Source organism: Tripterygium wilfordii, chromosome 2 (assembly GCF_013401445.1).
Source record: "Tripterygium wilfordii isolate XIE 37 chromosome 2, ASM1340144v1, whole genome shotgun sequence".
Classification (NCBI taxonomy): Eukaryota; Viridiplantae; Streptophyta; class Magnoliopsida; order Celastrales; family Celastraceae; genus Tripterygium; species Tripterygium wilfordii.
The window spans coordinates 10,980,741-10,990,537 of NC_052233.1; the positions used below are offsets into that span (position 1 = coordinate 10,980,741).

The 9,797-nt window shown below is 37.5% G+C and overlaps 2 protein-coding genes across 3 annotated transcripts; both read left to right on the forward strand.

Moving 5' to 3' along the window:
* The first annotated feature begins 1,039 nt into the window (after positions 1 to 1,039).
* Positions 1,040 to 4,900, forward strand: LOC120004773 (programmed cell death 6-interacting protein). 2 transcript variants are annotated; one of them, XM_038854066.1, is made up of 6 exons: positions 1,040 to 1,387; positions 1,687 to 1,854; positions 2,194 to 2,455; positions 2,539 to 2,705; positions 2,903 to 3,049; positions 4,174 to 4,900. In XM_038854066.1, exons 1-6 carry the CDS (start codon positions 1,343 to 1,345, stop codon positions 4,519 to 4,521), a joined length of 1,137 nt encoding a protein of 378 aa, XP_038709994.1. In that variant the 5' UTR covers positions 1,040 to 1,342; the 3' UTR covers positions 4,522 to 4,900. The 2 variants fall into 2 exon arrangements, with proteins under 2 accessions (XP_038709994.1, XP_038710003.1); XM_038854075.1 differs by lacking the exon at positions 1,687 to 1,854.
* A 481-nt stretch (positions 4,901 to 5,381) lies between these two features.
* LOC120008447 lies at positions 5,382 to 8,751 on the forward strand. Its single transcript, XM_038858773.1, has 8 exons — positions 5,382 to 5,621; positions 5,713 to 5,806; positions 5,902 to 6,027; positions 6,149 to 6,307; positions 7,681 to 7,799; positions 7,907 to 8,098; positions 8,199 to 8,289; positions 8,546 to 8,751. Exons 1-8 carry the CDS (start codon positions 5,473 to 5,475, stop codon positions 8,624 to 8,626), a joined length of 1,011 nt encoding a protein of 336 aa, XP_038714701.1. The 5' UTR covers positions 5,382 to 5,472; the 3' UTR covers positions 8,627 to 8,751.
* The last annotated feature ends 1,046 nt before the right edge of the window (positions 8,752 to 9,797 follow it).

Below are 9,797 nucleotides of genomic sequence, written 5' to 3' on the forward strand. Positions count from 1 at the left end.
TGTAAAGTTAGGGATGCCCATATAGAAGACCTATCCCATAAATTAAATAACTACTTATTCGGCAAAAAAATTCAGTGTTTATAACAAAATTTTAGTTAAGAAAAGAAAACAACTTTGTGTTGAATACGTATTTAATGATTTGTAAACGATGTATTTTTAAGAGTATATTTAATTAATTAATTGCATAGATAAAAGGATGATTAGTAAAAGGTTCCCATGCAATAAATTTTTTTCAAAGGAAAGTTTGCATTTAATTAAGAATTATGTGACAGTGAGTCTGCCAATGTAACTTCCTGAAGCCATATAGGTTCATAAAGAGTACTCCAAACAACCGGAGTGTGACAACTCAAAGCAAACTTTGCAATGCCATGAGCAACCTTGTTGCAACCCCTAGGACGAAATAAACATTTAAAACTTTGAATTGCCACGCTAGTTCAGTGGATATCTCTAATCGCATCACCATTCTCATTCGGCCCAATCTCATTCGAATTGACATTATCCACTGCACTCTTAGAGCTACTTAATACCGTCACATTCTGGAGACCATAACCAACCGCAAGCTCAACCACTTCCCATGGAATAATTTTTGCATATATTTCAAATAGTTATTATCATTAGGTCAATAATTCATCGTCTCTACTCACATTTGTCCTTGTTCTTATTACATATATACTTTTAAAAGGTCAATAAAATAATATTATTTTAACCTCAATCTACATGGCATATGGAATATCGATTGATTATGAAAACATATGTAGACCTCCTTAAATATCCGGCACTTCATATGGATAGGGGTTTAACATAGGGATAAGAAAATGACGCGACCAAGTATTTTTCATTTATAATTAATCGTTATTCACGATTGATAAATATAACATAATTAATCAAAATAAAATAACCCCATTTTTGGGCCAATCAAGCCCATCCCACATAAACCTCTCTGCGGGTTGCAGTATCGGGGCAAGCTCCATCGGGCGGGAGTCCGGGAACCCGCATTGTCATTAGAAATTTAGAATCCAACAGATTTCTTCTAGCCATTGACTCCTTGTAAGCTTGGCAACGAAGGAAACGAACCCGAACGGAAGAAACTTCGAAAACGACCCCCAAATGCCCAAACAATCTGTAAAATCTGCACCACTGCTCATATAAAGGTGGACTCGTACAACAACCCAAATTCTCTCTGTAATTTCTGTCTCATTGGATGGCTTGATTGTCTCGCTTCGTCTCCGGAAGGGATTTGCGGAAGCTTGAGAAGACGAGTGAGCTTCCATAGCTTTCTCGAGCCGATTGAGGGTTTTGTTTACTCCTACTCTTTCTTGGCGTTCATCGCGTGTGCGTGAAGATGATGCTGAGTTTTTCAGACCCGTCAAAGCTTAAAACTAAACGGGTAACTGATTTTGATTCTTCTAAATTATTGATATGCGGAATATGTAAGAATTAGGTTTTTGTGATGCTATGCGATTTGAATTTTCTTCTAGAAAGGATAATATGCATGATTATTCCGCCAAGCAGTATGCAAAATTACAACGCTCTTTATTACTAATAAGCATAATAGAAATCTCTCGACAGTAGTCTTCCACTAGAACAACAGATTATTCAAAATAAATTGTTAAAACGCATAAAACCATCCGTCCATACCTAATTGCTATTCAGGACACACATTGATCATATTAACAATGTTGACAGATTGTATTTGAAGATGTAATCGCAGCACGCGATTCTGCTACACTTGAGCATTTGAAGGAGTTGAGCTCCAAGCGCAGAGTACTTGAGGAGTCTATTAATCAGAGCAGATTTATAACAGAGGCTATTGCTAGAGAAATGTCTGGGGGTTCGACTTCTCATTGTCAACAAGTAATTGTTGATGGTGTTGTAATTATTGATGAATTTGATTATTCCAACTTTCTTGACTTAAACCAGTTATTTTGGCTTCATTTGGATATTCTATGTTACCTGCATTTAGATTCTACAACATGTAGATAAAACGTTCATGTGTTTTTTCTCTTAAATCTATGAAATCATTGTGTATTATATCATCTTTTCAGTGCTTTAACCACCTTCAGATTGTTTGTGTAGCCAGGTGTTACTCAACCTTAAAATGAATTTATTTCATTGCACACAGCAACCTGCTTTCATTAGTTGCTGGCTGTATTTAGTGGTTGTCCTTATGTGATTTTACATGTTCAATCCCAGGTCCTGCACAAATTGGAGCAGTATTTGCCATTGCTTGAAAATTTCATATCTCATGTAGATTTGGTTAGTAGCAACAGCCATATGGTTAAGTGGATTCCAGAACTCAAGATACGATGGAGTAGTGCTCTTGGCTCATCATCTTTATTTAGTCTCATGGGTCCAAAGTTTTTTCAAATTGATAATGTGAGGTTTGAGCTTGGTATGACCCTCTTTTTTTATGGATCAATTCTTCGGGAGAGAGCTTCAGAGTTTCTGCCATCTGGTAACAATTAAAATTCCACTGTCCTATTACATTGACACTAATATATTGGTCATGCTCTTACTTACGTATTTGGATTATCGTAGATTTGGTGCAATCTGCTGCCCTCTTCAGAAAAGCTGCTGGGATTTTTCATTACCTGGGGCATGAGGTTCTTCCCTCTTTTCAGGCTACATTATCCAATGATAAGCCACCTGAAGCTACCCCATCTTTGTCGGCTGCTATGAGCTTAATTTGTTTGGCTGAGGCACAGGTTGGCATTTTGTCCCTCAGCCTTCCAATACTAGTTCTATGAGGATGCTCAAACATAATATTTGCATCCAAATTGTTTTCAACACTTGCAAATTATGACTATCGAAGTGTCTGATTCCCATATGTCGTAATCAGATAATAAATTTTTTTATTAGCTTCTCTTCTTGATAGTTAATGTCATTGAGATAAACGTGATAGGCTGCAACTATAAGGAAGGCTGAAGAAAGAGGTAGCATTGGTGTTCTCGAAAAGCTACACCATGGTGTTGCAGAGTTTCTTGCTGAGGCCACGCATGCTTTAAATTCAGCAACAGGAGAGCACAAAGCTCTCTCTTCAAGACTTTTGGTATGTACATGGAGTACAAAGATTTATTTTTAGCCTTTCCTTTTCCTTTGTCTTTGGGCGAGAGATGTCCTCCAGATTGTGTCACTGCTGGTGTTTTTCTATGTATGCTCTGTTTATCAGGTGGGTCTTTCTCATTTGTGAAGATACAACTAGCTTTCTTGCATAGAAATCAATATTGGACAGGTCCGAAAGTAGGAGAGGTGATGGCCGCTGAACCGGAGTGGAAGTTAGCTGCAATTATTTTTTACAGTAGGTTTATGAGAGTTGGAGAACAAAGGACCTTCTTAGTGAGATTCCTGCCATGTGTTTGATAAATGATGTTGCTGAAAACTTTGGGTACTAGTCATAACTCATAACTGACTAACTGAGTACGCTGACATGATGAAATTTGTGCCCTTATAATTAGAATTTAGACATAAGAAATAAACACATTTATAAAAAATTGTAAGAGACTCACGGTGGACCAAGTTAGAATTTTCTAAGATGGTTCACGAATGTTCATCAGAGATCAATGAGTACTCCTGTAACGAGGTGGTTTAATCAAATTTAAAATGACATTTCATGTATAATTCACCTAAAATGGTAAGGTGTTGTGAAGGATTTATGTAGCTTAGCATGAGGAGATTTGGTCAATTAGGTCTAGTTTAACCATATTTATTTCCTTAGAACTTTTTAATATGCAAAGTTCCACAACGTACAGTTGAAATTCCTGAATGATTCCATGATAGGGATTCTATGTGGAGGTGGTACTGGATATACCATGAAGTGTTGAAGTGATAGGCTGATAGACATACTTTAACCGAGATGATTTTATAGCTTTGTTGTTTCCATGGAATATATTCAATATTTTTTGCTCTTAAATCCTTCCTTCGCATCCCAACATGGTTCCAAAAGTAAAATCTGGAGGATTTTTTTGTTATCATTGTGCCTTTTCCTGTTTGATTGGTTGTTGCCTGCTGTTAGATTTCTTGTTGATTTCCCCACCCCTGTACAGGGTGGGGCACATGCCTCGTTATTGGGAGAGGATGGTTTGTGCTATTTATTGAATATAAATATAAATATAAATGGTTGAAAATCCTTCTCCATGGAACTGATAGATGATATCTATGCTGTGGTCTGGACAGGAATTCCTTTCATCATGCAAAGCTCTACATGAGCTGCAAAGCCAAAAATACCTAGCACAAGGTCTCAAGGTTGATGGCCGAGTTGGGCTTGCTGTTGGAGTTCTCAGTGAAGCATTGATCAATGTGAAAAAGAATCTACCAGGGGAAGATTCATGGAGATCTATATTCAGGAAAGAAATTGATGCTGTGGAAGATATTCTGAGGAAGTTTGAACATGAAAATGAATTTGTTTGGCACGAGAAGATACCTCCTAGACATGAGTTGCCATTACCCCAATGTTGCAAACTTGTGCGCCCAGAACCGTATCAGCCCGAAAGATGGGAGAGAGAACTTGCTTTTAAGATATAAGCAAATATATGAAGAGGAAGTTTGTGTGGTATTTCTCGTCTTATTTTTTGGGAAGCAAGGGAAATCAAGCTCTGTTCTTCCTTTCGTTTTTTCTTGCACGATGCTATAAATTCTTCTGAAAAGATGTAATTGCTTGTGTCCAGAGATTGCTGAAGGTCTATACCTCTCACACAGGGCTATCCAATTGTAGAGACAAAAATCATTTGTAAATTGCAACAGTTGGTCTGCATCAAAGGTGGATTGGTTCTGGATTTCATCATACGATTCTCAGTTCTTGTCTTTCCAGGTTTAATTGTACAAACTCATGATCGTATATTGTATTGGAAATTTGGCATTTTCAAGCAAATATGCTTGCATGAATATTCTTTCTTTTGGATTAGCGAGTGTATATGAGTTTTGTTATTCGTTTTGAATTCTCTTGTATTTCACTTTTTACTACATGAAAAGGGTGTAGATAAGGGTGTTTAAAAATCTTTAGAAACAGAATTGATCGTCAAACCGATCGATTGGTTGTTGTTTTCAAAAAAATTTCCTTAGAACTGATTGATAACCAAACGAAATAATAGAAAGGGTATCCGTCGATAACAAACCGATTGATCGGTTAAATTCATGTCAAAAATTGAAGAAACAAAAAACCGTAATCATCGACCATTTACATCCCTCCCAGGATCATACTTCAATGATTCTACTTGCAAATAACTTTTTATGGCAATCAGACTGAATGGACACTGGACACGACGGACTAGAAGTTCCCAAGTGGCAGAGACACCACCATTCCAGCTAACCATGTCCATGACTATGAGTGGTTATTAAAAAAAGAAAAAAGAAAACCTAAACCAATAAATAAAAAATCTTTAAGCACGTCGAAAGAATTCGCGGGAATGTAGAAACAATTTCCGGGCGAAAAAACCCAACTCATAGTTCCACTCTGAAAATCTGAAGGTGATAATTATGGCAACTCAACTCAAATCGTTTCCCTTCACCCCTTTCAAAATCAGACCTTCCTTATCTCCGTTCAGGTTTTTTTCATCCGCCCCTTTTGTCTCTACGCATAGTCCAATCCGCATCTCCTCCAACACCCTTAAGCTATCCACCTCCAGGTCTCTCAACGTATACTCGCCTCTTCATATGTGTTTTTGTGCTTTCTCGATTAGGGTTTTTTTATTTATTATGCCTTCTTGTTCGTTACAGATTGGATAGGGTTGTTTCCGCTGTCGTTTCTGAGGAAAACACTGTTGGGTCGAGTTCTTCTGCCACTGATGTGTTCAAGCTGAGTTACCTAGAGGTGTGTTTCCTTCTACGTGGTATTCTTGATGTGGGTCATTTGTTTGTTTCTATTGAATTTGAGTTTTTGGGATATAAATTGCTCAAATTTTGTAGGGGAATAGTTGGCTGTGGGATGTGGGTGGTGTCAAAATATTGGTCGACCCAATCTTGGTAGGGAACTTGGATTTTGGAATTCCTTGGCTTTATGATGCTGCCAAGAAGTTCTTGAAAAATTTCCAGGTACCTCGGGAAATTTTTTAACGTTTTTTTTCTTCGAATTTGTTTGTTTGTATTCTTAACTCTGTTGTGACTTGTGTGAAGGTAATGGGGTTAATTAACTTTGAATGGAAATTTATTACAGCTCAGTGATCTTCCTGAACTGGATTGCTTGCTGATTACACAAAGCCTTGATGACCACTGCCATTTAAAGACCTTAAAGCCACTTTCTGAGATGAGATCAGATCTTAGAGTCATTGCAACCCCCAATGCTAAGCCCTTGCTGGATCCCCTTTTCAATAATGTAAGTTTCTTGAATCTTGACTTGAATAAATGCAGTTCACTGGAAAGGCATATGAACACTCTGTATACTTTTTGATGTTGACACGTTAAAATTGACATGGTGCTGAACTTGCAATGCGCTACTTAACATAGACATTTGGATTACTAAAAATGAGAGGCGCTTCAAAGTTTTTGCTGTAAAATTCCTGTGAAGGATACAAACCCTTTTTCTTTGTAAAGGAAGTCCAATATTTTTATGTGCTGAAAACTATGGAAGATGTATTTACTTCATTTTTCCATGTATGTCTACGGTTTACTTTACATATTATGTGGATAGGTTGTTTCCAAGAATTTAACTTGTCCCTGCAACTCTATGGAGTATGGACCACATGTTCGTTTGTAAAAATTTGAAAAATAGGAGACATAAAACAAGTATTGGAATCATCTTGCAAGGCTGCTGATAAAGTTATGAATAGCCTTCCAGCCTGCAAGTGTTGATCAAATTATTAGAATACTGTATCACGGAAGGTGAGAGACTACTGTTTCAAAATATGAAACAGTTTTACTTCTGTCAAACCGAAAATTGCTGTTGTAAGAGAAGGGCCAGAAGGCAGCTTAGAGGGTAAAAGCAGTGTTAGTTGACTGAATCCCTCCTGCCCAATCCTTACTGGTGCCAAATAGGAAATGAATCAAATTCTCTTACCTTGAATCATCTGCACTTTCAGGTTTGCTGAATAATTGATATTTCTATGGTACATCAGTTTATTGCTGAGGCTGTTAAAGATGGACGTGTACATCAGTTTATTGCTGAGGCTGTTAATGATGGATGTGTGCATTAATACCAATGCAACTGCTTTGATGTATATGATTATGTTCCAAATTTGCCAGTATCTACATTTACTAGACATTTCTTTACTGGTAATGGAGGCATAGAAACAGACTTCTAAGTGTTCCGATCAATATGTTTTGTGGGCCATTTTCTAGCGTTACTATGTATAGAGGCGTTCAAAATCCATATGTTTTGCTATTAAGGAGGTTGATAAGATTTGTTAGTTTTGTCTAATATTGAACATCACACTTTACTGCATCAAGGAGGTTGGTAAGATTTGTTAGTTTTGTCTAATATTGAACATCACACTTTACTGCTTCTACCATCCTATATTTTTTCCCAGATATGGAAGTTACTTCAGGCAACTGCTATACCCATGCCATTACTGAAGCAGCATGGAGACTCTCTAGTCTCAAATAGAAACTTGTCTTTCTGTGTTTGGAGCCTTACTGAGATGTTGCATATTATGCAAACATTCATGATAATCCATTGGACTACATGCTTATATATTGTTGCATTAAGACATTTCCATATTCAGATGCAAATATAGTCTCAGATTCTTTCAGGTTATATACCTAGAACCGGGTCAGAGCTCTGATATTGAAGCTAGAAATGGTGCTAAAATCAGAGTTCAGGCTACAGCAGGGCCAGTTCTGGGCCCTCCCTGGCAGCGCCCTGAGAATGGGTAAAGTTTGTTGGTCTTGCATGTGTGACTCCATAGCCTTTCAATTCTGATTTAATCTTCAATCAATGTTTACAAAAATGTGTTCTATTGTGTCCCCTTTATTTCAGATACCTTGTTAGTTCTCCAGAAGATCGACTGACTCTTTACTATGAACCCCACTGTGTTTACAACAAGGGTAGTCTGGAGAAGCGGCGGGCTGACATAGTTATCACACCAGTCATAAAGCAGCTTCTTCCTAAATTTACTTTGGTTTCAGGACAAGAAGATGCTGTTCAACTTGCAAAGTTGCTGCATGCCAAGTATTCAACTTGCACCTCTCTCTCAGTTATTGAATCGATGTTTGCCTCTTTGGGTTGTTTATTTGTCAATGACTGCCATTCCTTTTCCTTTCTTTTCTAGATACATCGTTCCTATGAGAAATGGAGACCTGGATAGTAAAGGTATTCTTGCCAGCATACTTCAAACAGAGGGGACAATAGAATCATTCAAGGTGTGCTTTCTTTGACTTATCTGTGAAGCAAACTCATAATTGCATTATCCCTCGGGCATAATATGAGAGACGTTATCTCATCTGCTATTCTCGCTCGCTCTTTCTTCCTTCCCCTCACCCTTAAACTGAAATAACGCGATTTGGTGTTAAAATAAGCTTTCATTTTTCTCGTGTACAGATTTCCTTTGAATGTATACATTAATCTTCCCTGAAAACATGATTGATGATTCAGACATTATAATCTCTCATTGAACAGGAGCTTTTGGCGAAAGAACTACCGGATGCTCAGGTATTGGAGCCTACCGCTGGTGCACCACTAGAAATCTCAAGGCCTTAAATTTGCTGTACTGGACCCTTGTCCATATGTTGTTTAAACTTTTAACTCCATAAATATACATACACTTGAATTAGTTTATCCATTGGAGAAGACTTATAATGGAAGAAACAGAAAAGTTTGGCAAATCGGTTATGTACTAAGCTATTGGCTTCACAGTATTGGAGGTTTTGTTGGCTTTTTGGGCCTTCGGATTTCATTTCATTGGAGGCCCAGTGGCCCAAATTGCATCATTAATCTCTGCTATTCATAGTTTTACCCAGCCCACTAAACCAATAAGAAAGTTTTCATCAAAAACAAAGATGACGATTTGGAATTCAACTTTGCCAACCTAGCAGAAGTCAACTATAACCTTTTTCTTTACAGTAGAATCATCAACATGTCCTTAGCCTTCATCAATAGATAAGACTGGATCGAAATCCATACGAAATAAATGGGATTCTTAACCCTCCTCAAAAGTGAACAGGCTCACGGAAATAAAAAAAATCTCAGGTAAAATACTCTTAAATGGTTCGAACTCTCGACTTTGACGTCATCCTCCTTAAGGACAGAAATATAACCAACTAAGTTATTACTTTGTGGTGATTGTTAGAAATCTCATTCCACTCACATCCATGATATTATTCGCTTTAAGTTTACCAGTTCTCGTGGATACATTGAATTATTCTCGTGGCTTTGTTCTTATTATGGGGTCTTGTTCTTATAAACCCACGTCCCTTGGTTTAGCCAAACGATGTGAGAGGTATAATTCATAACACTCTCCCGCACTTATAGGTTGTGTCATGTCAAACCCCACAAGTGGACAGGTGGATGCTCATCCAATAGGACCAAGACTATGCTCTGATACCATGTTGAAAATCTCATTCCACTCACATCCATGATATTATCCGTTTTGGGTTTATTATTTCTCGTGGATACATTGTATTGTTCTCACAACTTTATGTCTTATTATGATGAAGCCTTATTCTTATAAACCCACATCACTTGGCTTAGCCAAGCGATGCAGGACATATAATTCATAACAGTTGTCAACTGTAAATTATGCCAACAAGAAAATTAGATTTAATCGAAACTAATATAGGATTAGCATCCGGCAAAGGGCCAGGCCAGTCCTGTAATGGACGAAATGGGTGAGACAGGGTCAAAAGCAATGCTCATTCCATGAATTTTTGTT

Coding starts and splice junctions, on each gene's coding strand:
- LOC120008447 (XM_038858773.1), top strand. CDS start 5,473: ATGGCAACTCAACTCAAATCGTTTCCCTTCACCCCTTTCAAAATCAGA. Junction 5,622..5,712: donor CTTAAGCTATCCACCTCCAG/GTCTCTCAACGT, acceptor TGTTCGTTACAG/ATTGGATAGGGTTGTTTCCG. Junction 5,807..5,901: donor TCAAGCTGAGTTACCTAGAG/GTGTGTTTCCTT, acceptor CAAATTTTGTAG/GGGAATAGTTGGCTGTGGGA.
- LOC120004773 (XM_038854066.1), top strand. CDS start 1,343: ATGATGCTGAGTTTTTCAGACCCGTCAAAGCTTAAAACTAAACGG. Junction 1,388..1,686: donor CAAAGCTTAAAACTAAACGG/GTAACTGATTTT, acceptor CAATGTTGACAG/ATTGTATTTGAAGATGTAAT. Junction 1,855..2,193: donor CGACTTCTCATTGTCAACAA/GTAATTGTTGAT, acceptor GTTCAATCCCAG/GTCCTGCACAAATTGGAGCA.